This window comes from Gallinula chloropus, assembly GCF_964237585.1.
Source record: "Gallinula chloropus genome assembly, chromosome: 2".
NCBI lineage: Eukaryota > Metazoa > Chordata > Aves > Gruiformes > Rallidae > Gallinula > Gallinula chloropus.
The window spans coordinates 46588689-46610185 of NC_140086.1; the positions used below are offsets into that span (position 1 = coordinate 46588689).

At 42.2% G+C, this 21497-nt stretch overlaps 1 protein-coding gene across 1 annotated transcript in view; it reads right to left on the reverse strand.

The window, feature by feature from the left end:
* ASXL3 (ASXL transcriptional regulator 3) overlaps positions 1–5498 on the reverse strand; it is a gene marked incomplete at both ends in the record, with an annotated part of 128485 nt that extends 122987 nt beyond the window's left edge. The window contains one exon of the mRNA XM_084280174.1: positions 5445–5498. Coding sequence (XP_084136300.1) covers positions 5445–5498 — 54 coding nt within the window. The remainder of the gene's footprint in view (positions 1–5444) is intronic.
* Positions 5499–21497: the final 15999 nt, after the last annotated feature.

The window sequence follows — 21497 nt, forward strand, 5'->3', positions numbered from 1 at the left end:
CTTTGTTGAGTAAAAAGTATGGCTGGCTGGCTGGGACCAAAGAGTTGTGGTGAATGAAGTTAAACCCAGTTGGTGGCCAGTCACAAGTGTTGTTCCCCAGGGCTCAGTGCTGGGGCCAGTTCTCTTTAATATCTTTATCAATAGTCTGGATGATAGGATTGAGTGCCCCCTCAGTAAGTTTTCAGGCACCACCAAGTGGGGCAGGAGTGTTGATCTGCTTGAGGACAGGAAGGCTCTACAGAGGGATCTGGACAGCCTGGATTGGGGGGCCAAGTTCAACTACATGAGGTTCAACAAGGCCAAGTGCTGGGTCCTGTATCTGAATCACAAGCACTCCGTGGAATGCTACAGGATTGGGGAAAAAGAGGCTGGAAAGCTGCCCAGAAGAAAAGGACCTGGGGCTGATGGTGAACAGCTGGCTGAATATGAGCCAGCAGTGTACCCAGGAGGCCAAAAAGCCAATGGCACCCTGGCTTCTATGAGAAATAGTGTGGCCAGCAGGACTAGGAAAGGGATCATCCCCCTGTACTCAGCACTGGTGAGGCCACAACTCAAGTGCTCTGTTCAGTTTTGGGCCCTTCACTACAAGAAAGGCATTGAGGTGCTGGAGTGTGTCCAGAGAAGGGCAATGAAGCTGGTGAAGGGTCAAGAGAACAAATTGTTTGAGGACTGACTGAGGGAAATGGGGTGGTTTCGCCTGGAGAAGAGGAGGCTGAGGGGTGCCTTTAAAGCTCTCAGCAACTCCCTGAGAGGAGGTTGTAGCCAGGAGGGGGTTGGTCTCTTCTCCCAAGTTAAAAAGTACAAGAGGAAATAGCCTCAGGTTGTGTGTGTGTAGGTTTAGATTGGATATTAGGACAAATTTCTTCACCAAAAGGGCTGTTAAGCCCTGGAACAGGCTGCCCAGGGAAGTGGTAGACTCACCACCCCTGGAGGTATTAGAAGACATATAGATGCGGTGATTAGGAACATGGTTTAGTGGTTGGACTTGGCAGTGCTAGGTCAATGGTTGGACTTGTAATCTTAAAGGTCTTTTCCAACCTAAAAAATTACATGATTCTGTATCATAGATAACAAAGGATCACATCTAGTAGCCAAATGATAAAAGTTGGATCACTGCCATCTACTTAAAATTATCAGCAGTTCTTCCATAGCAGAGTATCCTTGGTCACAGGGTTTTTTCAGTATTTTTCATTGCAATATTTTTTGCAGTATTTGGAGGCACCACTTGCTAGTTCAGAACTTCAGCAACTCCTTGATAGCCCTTGTGAGTTTAAAAATGAATGAAACTTCCTTCAACTGAAAGGAATCACTATAGATTGCTTAAATTGTAAACATTAAAAACGCATTAAGGTGTTTAACCTTTCTATTAAATTTTTATGAGTTCTATATATGTGACCTGAAAACAACAACATGGTTTCAACAAATGAGCATCACCTGAAAGACAGGGGGTTTCTCGTCCTTCTTTTAAGGATTTTATTTTGTTGTTTCAAGTGTTCTATCTTAGTCTATCAGACACAAAAAGCAGAAGACTGGTATGGAGATAGCGCCCAAGCCATCCATAAGCATTGTTGTAGTCTGCTGCAAAGTGTAAAGTGAGTTGACATACCGGGTCTACATCAAAGATATGCCCTTTGGCAGGCTGTAAAGACAGGTTGCAATTTTGTCCATAAAAACGCGTGTTCTACAAAATGGGTTCTGTAACATGAACTGTTAGTGGTATGCCACCGTTCCACTGATCCTGCACATGCATTCATTTCTCAGGAATGCTTGTAAGCTGGGCTATGCCTTGCCCTAAGATAAGCAGACTTGCACGAGGAATAAAGCAGCGTGTCAGACAGAAAGATTCAACTCTCTGTAGGAGACGACTTCTATAAAATTCAAGTTTCAATACAGGACGTGCCAGTGGCTCCTGTTTTACTGCCTGTATCACATGCACAGTATTTACAGCAAGAGAGGAATATAATGGTAGTCTTTTCCTACTTATGTTTTAAAAATTCAGGGAACAGTTTGAAAAAACACTGCATTGCAGGAATTTAAGTTTACAAAGACCCTTTAATCAAATACCAGAAAATAGTAAATGCAATGCTGACTGCCAGTTTGGAGCCTCGGCACTTAGACTTACACATTACAATGTATTTTACGACTGTCATGTAATATATTTTTCTAAAGTACTTCTGCTTCTTTCATTGTGAATGTGGGAAATGGAGAGCTGTGTAATGATCTCAGGCTCGAGTCCAGTTTTTGTACTCCTTTTTATCCGTAACTATTACACGGTGCATTATGAGTTTCAATATAGATTGAATATAGAGACATGACCATATCCATTCTGCTCATAATTACTGTGAGAGAAATAGTAATAGAGAGTGAATGAGGCAAAAGTGTAGCCACAGAAGGAAGATGATTTTATGACTATGAAACAGAACTACTAGAGACGCTGTTGATACTGTAACTGCCTCTCCTGCAGATTTCCTGCACAGCTCTGAGTAAGGTACTTAATCTTTCCATGCCTCAACTCTGCATGGGTAAAGCAGAGGTCAAAATACTTAACTTCATAGGCACGCTATAAGTATAGAAACATTTGCGTTTGGGAAGCTACCGGGTGTTGCTAATAATAGCTACCTATGTACAACTGAAAGATAAAAGAAAGATATATTCTAGCACTGAGTGTGAAAGGTGTATGGAAAATTAAGTATGGCGCCTCACATCAAAGACAGAAAATAAAATGAAAGATCAGCAGCTCTAGTGAGCGAACTTAAAAGTACTCAGGAAACTAGCATGCCAGTATGTCATTTGAAGTCTAGATTCTAAGACATGGACATGCACAACGGAGTGAAAAAGCAGTGCCAGCAATGTTACCCCCATCATGTCATACTTCTGAGCACTTCGCTTTGAAAGCCCAATAAAGGCTTTTTGTAGAAAATTTAACATGCAAATATCCATTACTTTGCTGTATGTATTAATTCAACCTCTTGTTCCTAAAAATAATTCAGCTGCACACAGTATTACAACATATTGATCAGGGTAATTCATGAGTCATTTTTTGTAAGTATCAATCACTTCATTGTTTACTTGTCGTTGGAAAGAAATTGATTTAATCAAACCTTGTGGTAATACATTATTGATGTATCCCAAGAAAACGCAGTAATAATGAACCTTCAGGGTCCTAACATAAAACAGTATAAGGAGTGGCAATTTTGGCTTCAGTCTTTCATCGTTGTTTGCAAACCTATGTCCCTATACAATTAAGCCTGGTGCAAGACTGTAGTTGGTCTAAGCAGCACTATATATCATGCATATAATAGACTTGGGACAAGTTCTCCATAACTTGGTAGCCCCAGGACGCTAGACAAAACCACACTGTGGACTTTGTGTATCTCCACCACTTATATACAGCACTGTATCATTTTTACTCGATAATAGTAAATCATGACCCTTCCTGAGGGGAAACATGAGGTGATAATGACATCATGAAAATAAGACAGCCTTAGCCCTTCTGCTCAGCACTGGCTCAGCCTTTGTTCTCTAGAGGCTTTAAACTTTTCCATATACTGGACCGCATGGGAATAGCGATTTTACTCGATACACAATAAAATTCCTTTATGCACACTTGTCAAACAAAAAGACAGCTTACAATGGCAACTGCAGCAGCAACTTGAGAGAGCAAAGTTAGAACAGTATTTGACGTATTTTGTAGACTTTTAAATACATATTGCCAGTTTAAAGCACGGAGAAATAATGTAACAACCACTGCCAAAATTATTTTGGCAAAGGTGTTTTACTGCAGTTAAACTTGTTTTACAATCATGAGAAATAAGAGAGGACAGTAGCGATACTATCAGAACATCTATCTTCACTAAAGCCACACTATTACAAAACGTTGTAGGGTGGACAACGAGTGATACCAGAATTTAACACTGACGAAGCATATGAGGATATCTAGGTACAGCTTACAGAGACATCTATAGGTAGCGTCCGTCTAATACCTTGTAATTATTTACGTAGGAGAGGCTGAACTTCCTATGTAGGAATTCATACAACAAGGTGGAAACATTTTTACAAGAAATGTGCTTCACAACCAAACAAATAACAGAAGCAAGATATCAATGCCCGTTACAAAACAAAGATGCAGCATCAGCACAGGCACATTACTCAATCAATTATGTCAGGAACATAGATGGATAAATGATAAAGTTGGTGTAGATAGAAAAAGCAATATAACCAGCAGACTATCTTTCTAGCTTTGTCATCTTTCTATGCGCCCAACTGAAGCTGAACCGGACCCAACTTCGCAGACGACACACATAGAAACGTGTACAATCATACATGCCGTAGTGTGCAGAACTATTTGTGGTAAAATTCCTGGAATGGAGAGCACCCGTACATACTCCAAAACTGAAAAACAACATACACGATGTGCCCTGTTACACTTAGCAAACAGTAATACGGAATCATGACAACAGATACAGTAGGGTAAGGGAGGTTGTTTCTTAATGAAGTAGGAACGGACAAAGTCTCCAGGGCACAGAGCCCTTCCAGAAGTGGGTTTAATTGCCCTGGATATTTCCCTCCTCAGCGGGGGAAGCAGAGGGAGCGAAGGGAAATCCCAGGACAGAGTTCTCTCTTACGTTCTCACCCCACTCCAGTCCGCACTAAAGGGCTGAAAAGGCAATTCCCGGATATTTCACTTTTCTCTAGAATTAAAAGGAAGGATTTTCTTGGGATATCTGATGCACGAACTTGCAGAGACAGAAACAATCCCCGGGTATTTACAGACACGCACATGCAAAAGAAGAAAAGAACTGGCGTTTCCTCACACATACACCGAGGAAGGGATGTAGCTATTTCTCCTCTCCAGGCAGGGACGGGAGGAGAGCAGGGGGGCTGCCCGTACCGCCAGCTCGGGCTCACCCACGCTGGGAGCCGGCTGCCCCGGCGCCGCCGGGGGGGGAGGCACCCCCGTCTCCCACACAGGCACGCCCGAGCTCCCCTCACGCCGGGGCACCCCGGCCTCTCCCGACACACACGCTCACACTCGCACGAGCTTCCTCGCTCACTCCCTCCCGCAAACCCTCGCACACGCACTCACACACCCCCCCCCCGCCCCGCTCACACACACTCCCGCACAGGCACTCCCTCGCACTCGCTCCCGCACACACACACGCACACTCCTCCGCGCTCCCCCATTCCCCACTCGCACACGCTCCCGCCCTCTCTCTCTCCCCCTCACTCACTCACACACACACACGCACACTCGTTCCCTCTCCCCCTCCCTCACACGCACGCTCGCCCCAACGGCCCCAACCGCCGGCAACAAAGCGGCGGGCAGCGCGCCGGGCTGGCGGCGGCGGGACGCGCGCCGCGCGCACACGGAGGGAGGGAGGGAGGCACACACGCACGCACACGCACTCACACAGGCAGACACACAATGCTGCCGCGGCACCTACCAGGCGGGCAGCCTCGGCCCAGGTGCGGTCCTTCTTCTTCCTCTTGTCTTTCATGTTTGCATCTCATTGAGGTGGTTTCGGGGGGGTGGGAGGGGGGGGGGGCGGGGGGAGGGCGGACCGGGGGGGGGGGCGGGGGGGACCCGGAGGGGTTCCGCACGGACAATGATACGGTGACACCGAGCTCTGGAGCCCCCGGGGCGGGAGGGGCGGGGGAGGAGGAGGAGGAGAAGGAGGAGGAGAAGGAGGAGTAGAGAGGGGGCCGGGCCGGCTCGGCTCCCGGCAGCGGCGGCGGCGGCACAGCTGACAGCTTGAGGGATGCTCCGCTACGCTCACAACAATGCACTATGACGTCACGCGGGGGAATGGCGCCCGCACCAAACATCCCCGCGGCGGCCGCCCTCGCGAGGAGGCCGCCCGAGAGCGGCTCCTGCCGCCAAGCCTCGCGAGAGCGGCCGCGGCGCCGCGCTCCCCTCGGGCTGGGGGCGGCGGGCCGGGGAGCGTGGGGAGGGGGAGGGCAGCCGGCCGGCGCGGCCAGACTACAGCTCCCGTGGTGCAGCGCGGCGGGCGGGGCGTCTCCCCGGGGACGCGGCGCTGAGGGCGCTGCCGGGGCGGGGGCGGTGGCCGGCGGTCGCGCGGGGAGGCGGCGGGGGCGGCGGCGGCGACTCTCAGTGCCGGCGCCGCGGTCGCGGCCCCTTCCCGCTCGTCACCGCCGGTCCGCGGCTCTTCCCCAGCCCTTTCGCGCCGCAAGCCCCTTCGGTGACCCCAGCCGCACAGGGATCGCGGGGGCCCGTCCCTCCCCCGGCGTGCGACCGTCTCGCTGGCGCTTACTTACGGCTGGGGTCGCCCACGGCCTCGGCGGGGTCGGGGCGGGCCGGCGGCGGGCCAGCTGCGGCCGGCCGCGGCGAGGGGAGGGGAGCGCGGCGGGGCGGCTGCGGCGTCTGTCGCCGCGGCGGACCCCGACTGTGCCCTCCTCGCTTCGCGTCGCCCCGCGAGCCGGAGAGTGACAAAGCGGAGCCCGGGCGAAGCGGTGCCGGCTCGGAGGAGGGGTCCCGCGGTGGCGTTTTAACTCCGTTCCTTGTCGGAACGGGAAAGAACATCTTCGTGATCCAGTGTCAACAAAGGAGTTGGTGTGCTGGCGCTCGTAAAAACTGCTGGAGGGGGTTTTCTTTTATTGGATGACCCGGGATTAAGATAGCTGCGAAACGCAAACCGAAGGGCTTAGCACACCTTCCGGAGTTACCGGGATACGCGGTGCGGGGGGTTCTCCCCTGTTCCCTCCCCCAAGCATTAAAGCGTATTTAGAATGCTATTAGTGCGTATTTGGCTTTCTGTCGTCGTTGTTCAGACTGAAACGAGTTGGTAATTATTCGGGCTTTTGTGTATCCATCTGCTCAGTCCCTGCGCCCTCCTTCGTCCTCCTCCCAGCAGCTCCCCTGTTGCACCGCCTTGCCTGTGGTACCATTAAACCTTATCTTCCCAAAAATGTACAGTTTCCTGGGGAAAACCGAAAAATCACTCCCAGCTACCACAATGTTCAGGCTGCTTTATCTAGAAAAGGGCTGGGGTAGCCCTGGAAGAAGCAGAAAGTTGTGACCCGACAGAATTCCCAAAACATGCTCCGCGCTCAGCTGGTGTATAGTGTTTCAGCTGCAGAGGCATCCCACTCTTCCTCCTCATCTTTGTGTTCTAACTGGAAATGACACATGGAAGATAGTTACTCACCATGACACCTTTCCCTATTTCATCATTCGTCTCCACATAAAAACAGTAATGAAACAAAATTCGATTTAAGCAGCTGCTTCTGAATTTAGTTTGATTCCAGATTGTATGGTTTACATCTGAGGATTGGAGCATGCCTTGGACATGTCTGTGAGGATGATGTTGTTGAAACTGGGATATTTCAGGTTTGATAGAGGTTGTGTAAAAATTTTTACAATCGCCCAGTTATCAGAACAGCTACACATTCTTTTGTTATTTACTGAATACCTTCTTTGTCACCTTAGTGACATTTAGAAAGGAAATTCATGCCATTAGGATCACTTCTTTGTCTATGTTTTGTTTCTCTTACTTTGTTTTCCGCCTTTTATGTCTCTTTTTCTTTTGCATTTCTTCGCCTATAGTACCTTTCTATTCCTATGCCATACATGTCTCATTCACCTTTCATCCCCCATGCTAAAAGTCTACGTCTTTAGTAATTAAGTACCTCATTAAAACTGCCTTTGAAATACCTATATTGTTTCCAGGGTTGAAACTACAACAAAACAAAAAAGCACAGGGAAGTTTATCAGTCACTCCCATCACAAGTGGCTGTTTTAAGACTGAAAGAAATGTTCTGCATTAGTTCCCCATCTGCTCAAAGGTAGATGACCATCCAGTGGTTGATCGACTTGCTTCACGTTGGTAACATAACTGAACCTCCATTAGTCAGCAGAGCTCTGGTCTTGCAGCGTTGGTGTTGGACAGGAGAGGACGTTTGTCAGGTAAAGAGAAATTCAGGGACCTGGGGAAGCTACCATGATGGGGAGGGTTGGTTGGTTTAGTTGGTTTGTACTATGCTCATTGCAATCAGGATCACACTTTCATCTGGGACTTATGTGAATACATGGAAGAATATTTTAAGTTATGCATCCTTCCTATTCAGCTACTGAGGAAATCGGGCCAGTGCCTGTGATGCCATTTAATACATTTACATCATTCCTACCAAGTCCAGGTACACCTGAGTTCCTTCTGTTGTTCACATGCAAATGGTTGGAAATACATACTTAAGAGTTACTGGCACTGACTTTACCACAGAAGGAAAACCATTTATGCTGTTTGCTATATCAGAGCAGGGAGCCACTGTGCACTCTGTATCCTTTCATGATTTAAGAAAAAAAAAAAAAAAGAAAAAAGAATGTTCTCCTGAAATGAAAGATCTTTCTCTTTCTGTAATAGAAGTTTTAGCTGAATCCTTTAAAGATTGCCAGCAGCATACACAGAAACCAAGTGACTGAGGAGAACAGCACACTGCTGCTTTAAGGGTGTTAAAAATTGTCTCTATGTCTGGAAGCACAGCAGAAAAAGGTCAAGTTCAGCTCATGGAAGAAAGCATTTCCTATTGATTATAGATAGTATTTACTGCATGGATTCAACCTGACACTACAAGAGATCATGACTGTTGCTTCTTGTAACTGAATTGACAATAGTGAAATTGAGAAATGGTGAACTGCATTCAAACTGCACATGCTGGAACTATGGCTAAAAGCTCAGCATACATAACACACATATGTCTGTATATATGTGCATGTGTGTAAATACACTACTGCTACATCCACAGCACGTTGTAAACCAGATTGGATCATCTACAAATACTGCAGGAAGATGTTACCTTAAAATATATCACGATTTTTTACCTAAGCAGTATTTATGTGACGTTACAGTGCCAGATGTTACTGTTTTGACTGTGGATAGAAGCAGTTACTATTAAGGGTGCATTTCTGGTTACTCTTTCTTGCTTCAGAAGAATGGCCATATACTTCTAAAGTAGCATTGGGCACTGGCTTCTGACTTTCAGTACTCAGTGAATCAATTTACCTGCAATGCTGTAGAAGCTTGACACTTCTTGTATCTAGTGAGCTAATTGAAGAACATTGTCCTTGTTGTTTCCTGCGGGTAAAAATGACTTTTGATACATACTGCTGAGCTCTTTGTTGTGTACAGTAATGTTCCCATTAAGCAGAAATCTGTGACCTGGGCTACATAAGCAAATATATGTATATTCAATGCAACAAAACAATACTGCTGTACAAATTCCAGTTTCCGCTCTTACAAAAGAAATAGCATCAGCTATTACATGGAAATGCCATGTGTGCAGCATGACAATTCAATCTAATGTGCCACTTGCACAATGGAAATTATATTCTCCACAATTGAATGAGAGATGCTGAGTCACAAGATAATTAGAAAAGTAGCCCAGAATGATACGAACGGAGACACTGCATTTTCTGAATTAATTTCAGTGCAGCAGTGACAAAAAGCAAACCAGAATACGGGGTTTTTTTTGTGTTTGTGGACTTAGGGAAGCCAAAGTCATCGTGAGTGACAGTTAACTATTTACAGATACCAATGTAGTTGCAGAGAATTTCTATTCTTGATTTAAAGCATGCATACTGCCAAGTATTCAGACAGCATGACTTTCACAGCATTTATTACACTTAATGGACTTTTCGCTTTTAATCATATGCCATATGGACCTGAATCAACATCTAGAGCTTTTCAAATATGTTAATAACTCTTAATAACAAGCCTGGAATGCAGCATTATCTGGATGATGTTACTGTATATAGAAAGGCTTGTGAAAAAAAAAGACCTACAGGCTGTACTTCAGCATGTCAATACAGGAGAGCTGAAGCTGAATTTTACTAAATACTAAATCAGATGCACAGAGTAGTCTTTTCTTGAACACATCATCTTTCTGTTGGGACTGGAAAAGGTCATAGAGCATGTAGAAGAGCTCACCCTTCCCAAGGAGAAAAAAAAAAACCCAAACCCATGAAAAGAATTACAACCATGTTGTTCAGGTCTCAAGTCACAGTATACGTTGTCTATTCCTAACAGTGCAGTGCTTGTAGAACTATTAAGAACAGTATATTGTAAGATCTAAAACTTACACAAGATATATCTCAGGTGAGATATAAGCTCTGAGACATATCTTGTATAAGCTCTGAGTGTTTATACTGTTGGCTTCAGTGTTCACTACAGCTGTTGTTACATTGATCTCAGACCAGTAATGGCCAACTACTGTTCCTTTACTCCCTCCTAGCCCTTCAGAAGCCAGATAAAACACTCAGGTCTCTTTATGGCACTGCAGCTGAACAACAAACCTGACTGCAGCTAACCTGGTGTCTGCTTTGTCCTCCCAACAGATAAGCAGTGGTACCTCCAGTGTGGCCACCTTTCCAAGCAGTCACTTTCCAGTCAAACTACCCCTATGCAGCCCTTCCCTCAGCCACCCTCACCATCACTTTTTCATACTGGGAATATGGAGCCACTTCTACCCAAATCCATGGGGACCATTTCATTGTATCTGAACCAACAACAGCTGACAAGGTACCATAAAAGCGCTGGGAAGGAAACATTTCTTTGCGCAAATACTACAGAAGAGTAGGGAACCTGCCTCTGAGGCATTGCACTCCAACTGCATACAGATCACACCTCCTGGCAGTGCTGTTAACGACAGAAAGACTCAGAGGAGCAGGAACTGTCTGCAGATGGCTAGCAAGATTACTTTCATTTTTATATGACACAGTTTAGTCAAATCAAAACCACAGCAGCTGATAGTTTTCTCATCTGCTCTTTTTTAGATGCTTATCTTGTTGATTATATGAAGTTGTTGCTTGGATTATAAATATGTTTGCTGCAATTACAGGAGAAAAAAATTCAAGCTGTTTGCTTGTAGAATCTGATTTAACAGAAATTACATATAATCTAGAAGGTGATTCAGGAATTCCAAATGCATGGATGCTGTTCCAATACCACATTTCAGCCCACAGAATGAATTTCCTCCACAAGATAGATACATAATAAAATGTCACCTCAAGTTATATGGCATTTTAAGGAATCGTGACCGTGTCCCAGAGGAAGCAAGATTTACACATCATGCTCATGGTAAGTCCCAAGTTTTCAGAATGAACCAACTATTATGTTATAGGACAAGTATTGGTGGCCAGAACTCAATGTGAAGAACTGAAGCTTCCCTAAAATCACTTACCAAAATTAAGTGACTCATGCAGTACCATTGCAGTCTACCCCTTTTTTTTTTCCTTTGTGAATGACTGACATCACAGCCCCTCTGGTTCCTCTAGCTATCGAGATATCTTTCTGTGATAGATTACATTATAAAATGACCGAACAACATTTACATTGTGTGACATCTGCTGCTATAATCACTTTCTTGTGTGTTCTTAGTCAAGAACGAAAGCTGTAAGAATTAGTACCATTTAACTTATCAGAATGTGCAAATTTTTTTCTGGGAATATGTGTAAAAGGTCATCACCTTAAAGCTGATGAAGAACTAGAATGTGAAAGACAATTTTAAAAGAGACTTCACAGCTAACCTGGAAAAAAAAAAGCTTAGAAGACATTCTCAGTGGACCAATTAAAGTAACATAACCTGTAATAACATAAATCACTTCCTAAACCAAAGCCTGGAGAACTACACACACTGAGTTAAAAGTTGCTAGGCTGAGGATCTCTGAAGCTGCCATAGTAGCACAATCAGATACAAAACACACAGTCCAACAGCATGAAAAGTAATAAAGATCATTGTTGTACTTGGATCTGCAATTCAAATTTGGCTTTGTAAGCGCAAAACCCTGGAACCCTCTGAAAAGGAGACTCGGAGTTTCTGACGTCTCTCCAGCTTGTTGGGGGTAAAGGACTCCATACAACTAAGTTGTCCTTGGGATAAGAGCACACCTGCGTGCACCTGCTTGCCAAGGGCAACTTGGAAATACTTTGAATTGCTTGCACATAATAGATGACTCCCCCACACACACACCTTCTCTGCATTACAAGGCTAATGAACAAGGTAGTCTGGACAGCCTTCTGCTAGCTGCAGATAACTATCTGCACGCATCAGAAACTTTTAGATAATAACAAATAAAAGTAGCACTGAGATAAAATGTTAGTTTATTAACGCCGCAGACTTCTCAAAATGAATAGAGTCAAGGCAGTATGGGTGATAAACGGCAGAGGGCATTTCTCAAATGCGCTGATGCGATAAAGCTAATTCAATCCGCGGAATCTCTTTGTGTGTTTAGGCTCTTGCTGCAGACATGGTGGTGGTTCTCCTTTGCTGCTCCTTTATGGCTATGGAAAGAGTGTATGATACTTCCTTACAGGTCAATAAACAACTCTGGTTTAGGTGTATTACATTCCATTTCACTCCATTTGAACGGTGCCGATTCTGCAGGAATAGTAACCATCTTCTCTCCTGAAGTTAGCAGAGGTATCTACGTGGGCCTGTAGTAACTCTGCTGATTAAGGCCATGGCTCTGCAAGAGACCCTGTTCCCTGGCACATTGGTGCCATTTTGCATGACATATGTTAGCTATTTACATCTGAAAACTATAAAAGCCAAATAAAGACCAAATAAAAGAGTTATGAAAATTACAATGTTTTCTCATTATCAGTAAAAGTATATATGTGTTATAATCCAGGGCAGGGACTGATTTTTGGCAGTGTGTTTATAGTGTGGCTAACACATCAAACATTGATCTGTAGACATTACAACTATAGGTATATGTGTATGGTAAAATGATGCATTTAATTTACATATACTTTCTTAACAAATAGTAAGCTTAAAAATTCTATGAACATCCCACAAGAAACTGAGTCTTAATTTAAAACATAGTAGTTAGAAAACTACTTCTTCAGTTGTTAGGTTTTCGTCCTTACCTACCATCTAATGTATCTCTCAGATAAACAGATGCCCACAACAGGACATCCCAAATGCTATTCCAGTGAGCCAACCATTTTCTATAGTCCAGCCATTCAACCACAGATCACTTCTATCCAGACCTTTAGTAAATAGGTAACATTAATATCCAATACAACTTTTTCTAATTTTCCACTATAGCTAAGAAATAAATATGTTATTTCTATTCTGTATACACAGTTCACTGTGTTCATTATGGGCTATGAAACAAATTTAAAATATATTATCAATACTGAACAAGTGGGACATCAACAGTTCGGTTGGCATGTGTTGGCCGAATTATATCTCAAAGTGTAAAGCAAGGTAAAGTCTAAGGCCCTTGCTATTCATGGATCTAAACCTTTTTCAGTTTAAAATGTGTGAGTAGCCCACTGAAACTCTTGAAACTAGTTGTGTTAAGGAAATGTTGAAACATTAGTTGAACCAAGCTTCCAGCATGGCCGCAGATAATGCGTGTATTGGAAACCATTTGCTTGGATTGCCCAGGCCACATGGAAGAGACACAAACCTGTGATGTCTGCATCTGCTGTTTCTTTGTAAGTGTAGCACTTTCCTAGTATGCCTAGCAGACCCTGAAGTTGATTCAATGATGTAGCTTAAGAGACAATTAATATAGCTTTAATAGAAGAATTTGCGTGTTTCGAGGATGTAGTGATAACTTATATAATAAATGCAGTGATAACATATAAATTAATTTTGTTGAAATTTGTAATCTCCAGATGCTTTTTAAAAGTATCCTTTTAAAAATGTGAGTCTATAAAGGTAAGCCTGGCTTAAGAAAGTTAATTTTAAATAACCACTTAAAAATTAATTAAACACACCCTCAGATGATTTTGTATGTTCTAGAAGAATTAGCACCTATGGATGTTCACTCTCAGTACTGCAAGTTCCTGCATAACTACACTGGGTTTTATATTGCCATTGTGAAGTTTATGGACTGGAAACACTTGCACTAAATTATGACAAGTTACTGGAAGGCTAATTTGGAAAATTTAAGGATTTGCATGGCAGATGATTCCTCTTTTTAGAACCTGTGGTTAGGGCAGGGACAGGAAGTAAAGGTTACAAGGCAGATTATAAGTAAGTGTGCAATTTGTAATAAAGGTTTGTGAACTATAAGTTTTTTAGATTAATCACTTCAAATAGCTGGCTTTTAGGTTATACTCAACAATTATAAGAGGGAGAGCACGTAAAGAAGTTATTTTGGGAAATGAGGGAATCTAGCACATGTTATTAAGAGGAGAATATCACTTCTGATCAACTGCTTTTATAGCTGACTAGGTTGGTCTACTCAATTTGCATGTAAGAGAAGATTAAAATAATTGTATAAATTTCTGAATTCATCCTCCTAGAATTTATGGAAAAGAAAATAGTTACACATGGCTACTGAAAACGGTTGCAAAAGAATAGTATGCTGCGTGCACACCATCTACCCTGCCTTTATTAAGGCCAGCCCTTTACATGCACATGGGAGAAATAACTGAAAGTAAGACATTTTATTAAAAAGGAGAAATTTACTTTCTTCATTTGATTTGAAAGATCTAAATTGGTTCTTTATAGAGAACAAGGTAACTGGTACAAGGAGTGCCTTGTAAGCCGTTTTTTAGAACATATGACAATGTCCTATATTAATAAGTATTGTGGGAATGAAAACATCACTTATAACAATCCAAATGGTATTTCAGGTAAATAAACTGGAGTGTTACAGCTCAGCAGTAAACCTTCCTTAAACAAAACACTACATACACTGGTTAGATTCTTAGATGGAAATTTGCCATTGAGCGAGGGCCCAGCTCACAACCTATACATCATTTACATGGCATGCTGCATGGCAGTTTTCCTTGGCTATTGTGGAACAGAATCCTATAGCAAAATCACAAATACATGTTTTTTAATCTACCACCTGACAGAGATTATTGCTATTTTTCAGATGATCGGTACTCACTAAGCAGCCCAGCCATATACACTGCAGCTGCATCCAGTTCCAGGTCTGTGCAGCCTATAATTAAATGTGTCCTTGCAATTTCAAAGAAAAATTGCTCATTTTCAGTTTTCAAAATCACGAGTAGTCTAAGGTTACTAAGAAGTATACAACACTGTTCCTCTAATTAACTCTTTTGAAGACCCATTCTGTAAACATTTACACAGAAGATTCATTTCATGTATCCATAAGGTAATCATAAGAAGTATTTCTCAAGCTTGCAAGACAAAAAGAGGCTAAGATGCCTCAACTAGACTCAGACAGAAATGCCTTCAACCAAAGTCAGAAACTCCAAAGTTTCCCCAAGATTTTCCTTGCCTGGAAATGCATGGAAAATCCTATGCAACCTGCCCATTGTGCTGCCCATTCCATGAGTGCTTGTTTCTGGGCGTGCCTTCTGTGAGGAGCCAGGCAAGGGACCTAAAACTCTACTGTGGTGTTTTGACCCTGGCTGGAGGCCAGACATCCACCAGAGCTGATCTATCACTCCCCATTTCGGCTGGAGAGGGAGAAAATATTTATTGGGAGGCTTAGGAGTCGGGATAAGGACAGCGAGAGATCATCCTGCAGTTAGTGGCATGGGCAAAACAGACTCAACACAGAGTAAAGGAAACTAGTTCATTACACTACACTGCACACCCAGTGAAACCAGAGTCGGATAATGAGAAGTGAGAACAGATCTTAAAACACCTCCCCCCACCTCTCCCTTCTTATCAGACTTCACTTTAGTCATGGTTTCACTCTCCACCACCTCACTGTGGCACTGGGAGGGACGGGGGACTGGGGTTTCGGTCAGTTAGTCACGAGTTGTTTTCTTTCTTAGCTGGGGGGAGCGGGGGGGGGGGGGGGGTGCATTCCTCACACTCTTCCCCTGCTTCAGTGTGGCGTCCCACCCATGGGACACAGTCTTCCACAGACTTCTCCAACATGAGTCCTTGCCCATGGGGCTTCAGCTCTTCACCAGCTGCCCCCAGTGTGGGTCACTGCTATGGGGTGCAGTCGTAAGTCACAGAATATCTCTCAGTCTCTCAGGCCCAGACTGCTCCAGCCTGGTCCTCCACAGACTGACATCCTCCCCCAGCAAACCTGCTCCAGTGTGGGTGTCTCTCTTGCACTCTGTGTCTCTGCCTTTCTCCATGGGCTGCAAGTGCTGGCAGAGGCTTGCTCTAACGCAGGTTACAGCATCTCCTGTATGTCTCCACCTGTTCCAGCATGGGGCCTCTCCACAGGCTGCAGGTGGGGTCTCGGACTTTTCCGTGGGCTGCGGCAGGACACCCGCTCCACCATGGGTTTCTCCACAGGCTGCAGGGGCATCTTTCTCTCCAGCGCCTGGGGCACCTCTTCCATTGCCTCTTTCCTGGCCTTGGTGTCTGCACAGTATCCTTCATCTTCTCACTCCCTTCTCTGGTGGCAAAAAGTGTCTGTTTGCAGTTTTTTTCCTCTTAAATGTGATTCTCAGAGGCACTGTGTCCATTGATGATGGGCTTGGCCTTGGTCAGCAGCGGGTCCAGCCTTGATCCCAGAGGGTGTTTGCTCTGTTGGGCCTAGGGGAAGCTTCTCACTGCTTCTTGCAAAAGCCATCCCTGCAGCCCCCCTTCTCTACCAGAATCCAGCCACACAAAACCACAACATCTACCTTAAAGGTAATAAGTAGAGTACAGTGGGACTCCTGGTTACATTTAGTGATGTACAGAAAATAAACAGTCTATTTGTAATCAAAGAATTTAGCAAGGTATCTAGTACCCCATCTCTATGTCTGAAAAACAGAAAGGTATTGCCTTATTTGCTTGCTTTTAAAGGAGTGAATAAGCTAACTAGAATATACAAATTTCCTTTTATAAGATCAAGTTTCATTTAAAATTACTCAAGCTTTACTCTTGCGGTTATCCACATGTTATTAAAGTTTTGGTTGTTTTTTTTTTTCTTTTGGCATTTCCTCTGTGGGGAAGAGATTGGAACTAGAGTTTCAAGTTCCAAAATAAACGAAGGATGGTTATTCTGGTCTCAACAAGAAAAACTTTGGTTGCTGTAGTCAGGATTGCAAACCAGTTTTGGTTTAAAAAAAAAGGTATGTGAAATCCCACAAGACGCAAGAAAGATAATGTTCAAACTGAGATGCTGCACTATCACAGAAATTCAAAACTCAGATCCTGGCTCTACTCCCTCTTTTAATCCCTGCAACTCAGTTGCTTTTTCTCTAAAACAGTTCTCGGTCTCTAACTAGAGATATATTAATATTTCATTTCTTCCCCCATTTGTCTTCCTTGCTTATTCAAATTGAAAGCTTGTCAGAACAGGGACTGAAAATCTCTTGGTATGTATACATCATGAAATAAAGGGGAAACCTGATCTTGGTTTGGTCTCTCCGGCTGCCCTATGAAAAAATTATATATATTTGTCTATATATTAAGGTAAATGGCAGTTGTATGATGCTTGAAAAATACAATTTTCCCAGTGTAAAATTATGACTCAACTTTTTCTACGTTACAGTTATCTAGGGAACGCCAAATGTTGAAATAAAGCATTTGAATAGCCCACTGCATCAGACTGAGTGGGAGAAAACACTCAGCTGGCCAATGACAGTGGCTTTCTGGATATTCTGCACAACTGGAATATTGCAGAGATGTGAACCAGCAATGATTTTATCAGACTGCAAAGCTCACTGAGTTTGGCAATTCTGTGCAAAGCAGTTTTTTACACAGATGCAAACACAAGAAAAAATTATTGTAGTAGTGGGTGTATATCCTTTCTAAGGAGTATTCTCTTCCTCTCTTTATTTTTAGATAAGATATTAATATTACATATTTGTATGCCTAGATTTTTTTCTTTTCTAATAATTCCATTTTCTGAAGAGTTCAAGACTCTGAGAATAATGATGTAAATTGTCATACCTCTGCTCCATTTCAAAGAGCCCTCTGTTGTCACATTTTTTGTGACTGAAAGCCACAAAACCAAACGTTGTTAAATATAGTCAAAACGATTAAATTTGGGTGAAGCTAGGCAGGTTTAATTTGAAGAAAATTACTCTCCAAAATGGTTAAAACATGAGATACTGATGAGAAATTCAGCCATAGAGTTAGTCATACTTACTTTACCAGAAACTGTAGTCAACATAGTTTGCCTTATTTAAATTGCGCCTACACCTCTGCTTTCCACTATTAAGATCACACAAGCTGATTTAAAAGTCTAGATGTCATGAATAGGTCTACATTATTTTTATATGATTCTGGGGAGTGGTACACAACACACTTTATGCTCACATGTTCACTTTATTCCCAAATAAATATTTTCATTTGTCTATGCAGAGAGGTGGGGGTTTTTCATCAGCAGTGAGAGGGTAAAAGGAAAGAGGACGCTTGCCAGACTGTATAATTTTTTTTGTGATCACAAAGGGAGGCATAAGAAAAAATCACATGTAAAATGCAAAGTACTGACTCTTTTAGCTGCCATTGTTCCACTTTTTCCAGATTGTTACTCTTTTAAATTCAAATTTTCAGTATTCTTTGAACACTAGCAGTAGTGTTCTATCATCTACATTTGGTGATTTCATCTTTTTTGAATATTATTCCCCATGAAACTTAGAGGTTTTGACTTTTTTCCTAAAGGAAAGATTTCAGTAGCTTTCCAGAGTTCAATAATCCACATGGCATATTTCTTCTATATTTTAACAGTCTTAGTGTGTTCCAGAATTGGTTGATTAAAAATGTAAAAAGGTTGAGATGCAGAACAGTTTGCATTTATGCACCTATGATATTTATACTTCAAATAGTTCCCTGACATTTTATTTGGAAACTGATATGTTCTTCTTCCAAATAAATAATTCAGATAACGCATTACATTTTTGTAACTCAGGAATGAAAGTCAATACTATTCATAGTGCTGTTGACATGCCTTCTAGTAATTTATGGAATAATTATGACCATATTTGGGATATGTCTATTCCCTACATTTCTCATTTGCCCTCTTCCAATACATCTTGACAATGTTGCTGTAATTCATGTATATTGTACAGACTGAATATATTTAAAGACAGACAATTCGATCCAGACAAATACATTAAAAATGTAACACAGCTGTTTGGAGCTCACTTTCTCTCTGTGAGACCTTTGCAGTAGAAACTTGGTTAGTACAGAAGAGACTCCGCAGTTCTGCTCTTTATTCTTAGTCTGTGAGACCATGAATGATAATTTTGTACTGAATCATTATCTAAATCTGTTTAAGCTTCTAAAGAATTCAGATGATACATACAGATATGAAATGCGTTATTTCAGGAAGTGGGTGGTAGGCAGCACTGTTTATATATATGGAAGTAATACTTCAATAGTTCAGCCGAACTTCATAGAAATTTCTAGCTTTGCTGTCCTGGTTTTGGCTAGGACAAAGTTAATTTTCTTTCTAACAGCTGGTGGAATGCTGTGTTTGGGAGTCAGGATAAGAGGAGTGCTGGTAACACACTAATGTTTTAGTTGTTGCCAAGCAGTCAGGGACTTTTCAGTTGTTCATATTGCCCTGATAATGAGAAGCAGAGGGAGGGCACCCAGGAAGCTGGGAGGGGGCAGAGCTGGGACAGGAGACCCAAACTGCCCAAGAGGGTATTCCATATCAGTTACATCATGCACAGCATAAAGGGGGACTGGTGGGGGAGGACAGCGTGGCTCCATGATGTTTGGTTTGGGGACAGTCCGGTTTCAGGACAGCTCTGAGCTGTACAGCCTGAGCTGTGCGGTTTGTTGAGAAACTGCATTGTGTATCAGCAGTTCTGTATATTTTGCTACAAAGTCCTATTATTGTTATGTCACTCTCTGCTGTCCCAGTAAACTATCCTTATCCCCACCCATGAGTTTTACCTTTGGGTTTCTTTCCTTCCCGGTTCCCCCCCTCCCTCAGAGACAGCAGCTGCATGGTGTTCAGCTCCCACGACACTTACTTACCATAATTTTCTTAGATTGTCGTTTTCTCAGTTAACAGAACTACTTGTTTCGTCCTTAGTGTTTTTAATAATTCTTCTTAACGCTGTGTTTTAATACATGTTTTAATCTAAAAAAGTGTCATTCATGTTGAAAAATAAAATATTTTGAAGAACCACACGGAGAACTTGCAACTGATGTTATTTCAAATTTAAAAGTTACACTTAAGGGAAGAAAATCAGTGGGAAATTTGTTACTGACTTGATGAGGTCAGGATTTTTTCCTGCCCCCACTATATAACCTGGGAATGTTGATTTTACACATCTTGTTGAAATACATGTTTCTGTAGTGCAGAGCTCATGGCTATCAGTTCGTGAGCTGCAGAATTTGCGAGGGCACTTGTATCAACAAGTAAAAAGCACAAGTAATGCTTGTCAACACATGTAATGTTCTGTAAACCTACATGCATGTTGTGATTCATTATCATCTGAAAGCAGAGTACCGTCAGAAACGACATGGCTATTCATTTTGTGAAAACAGCTCATTTTAAAAATATCATTAGAAAGTAACAGATTTGTCATGTTCTACGAACTGAATAGCTGAAAATATAATTAAAATATCGCTATTCGGTTTACTGAGAGTAATAAACTTAATTAGCAGACTCCCTTTTGTTTAAATTGACAGTTTTCTTTAGGACACCATTGATAATTTATTTAAACTAATTCCTCATGAAAACTAAGTATTAATTATGAAATTACTATTTCATAATAGTACCATAAAAATGCAGATCAGATGCAGATAAAGATTGGCATTTTAAATTGTTTTTGTGTGCTACTAATTTTCTTTCATCGTGAATGAACACTGGATTATTTTCAGTGATTAACAAGAATACCCTAATAATATTCAAGCATTTAGAAACCTTGACTGTTCCTAAAATGTATCTTGTCACAGTAACCTGATTATTCACAGAATTAAGAGAATAAACAGTCTCTGAATATTGATTAAAAACTCAAACCAGAGAAAACATATTTAAAGAAACAGAGATATACTACTGCCCTAATTACATACTATTTGGTAAGTAGAACTGTTATTAAATCCAAACTGGCAGAATAGGGAATTTTGGCTAATCTTACTTTGAATATTTAACATACTTTTTATATGGTGGGATTATTTGTATGTGTTTTTCTCTGTGTTCAGATCTTTTTCTTGTAGAAAGCCACAGAAGAGAGTCTGTTTTGGGAGGATGTTCACTATTTAAACATAATAGAAATATAGGCCGTATAGAAAGATATCTGTGCTCCATGCACTGTATATATATAAATGCATACACTTCCTGTACCAATGATTGTTTTAGATTATTTCCATATATATAACAGCTCTAAAAATTACCAGGGACAATGTTATTATGGGAACACTAGCTTTTTTCGGAAACAAACTGTAGAACAAATGTTACTAATAAATTGTGAGACCCATAAGCAAAGACATGATAGGTAATGTATTGTTTTCTGAATACTCACATAACCAACAGAACATTACTTGGTGTAGATTTTGTTTTTGTAGACTGAGAACTCATTACAGAAGAGATATTCAGACAAATGAAAAGATAAATTTGGAATGGAATAATAGTGGGTTTTGGAAAAGTTATTTTAGTGTCAAAGCGAAGGAGGTCTACATCATCAACAAGAAAT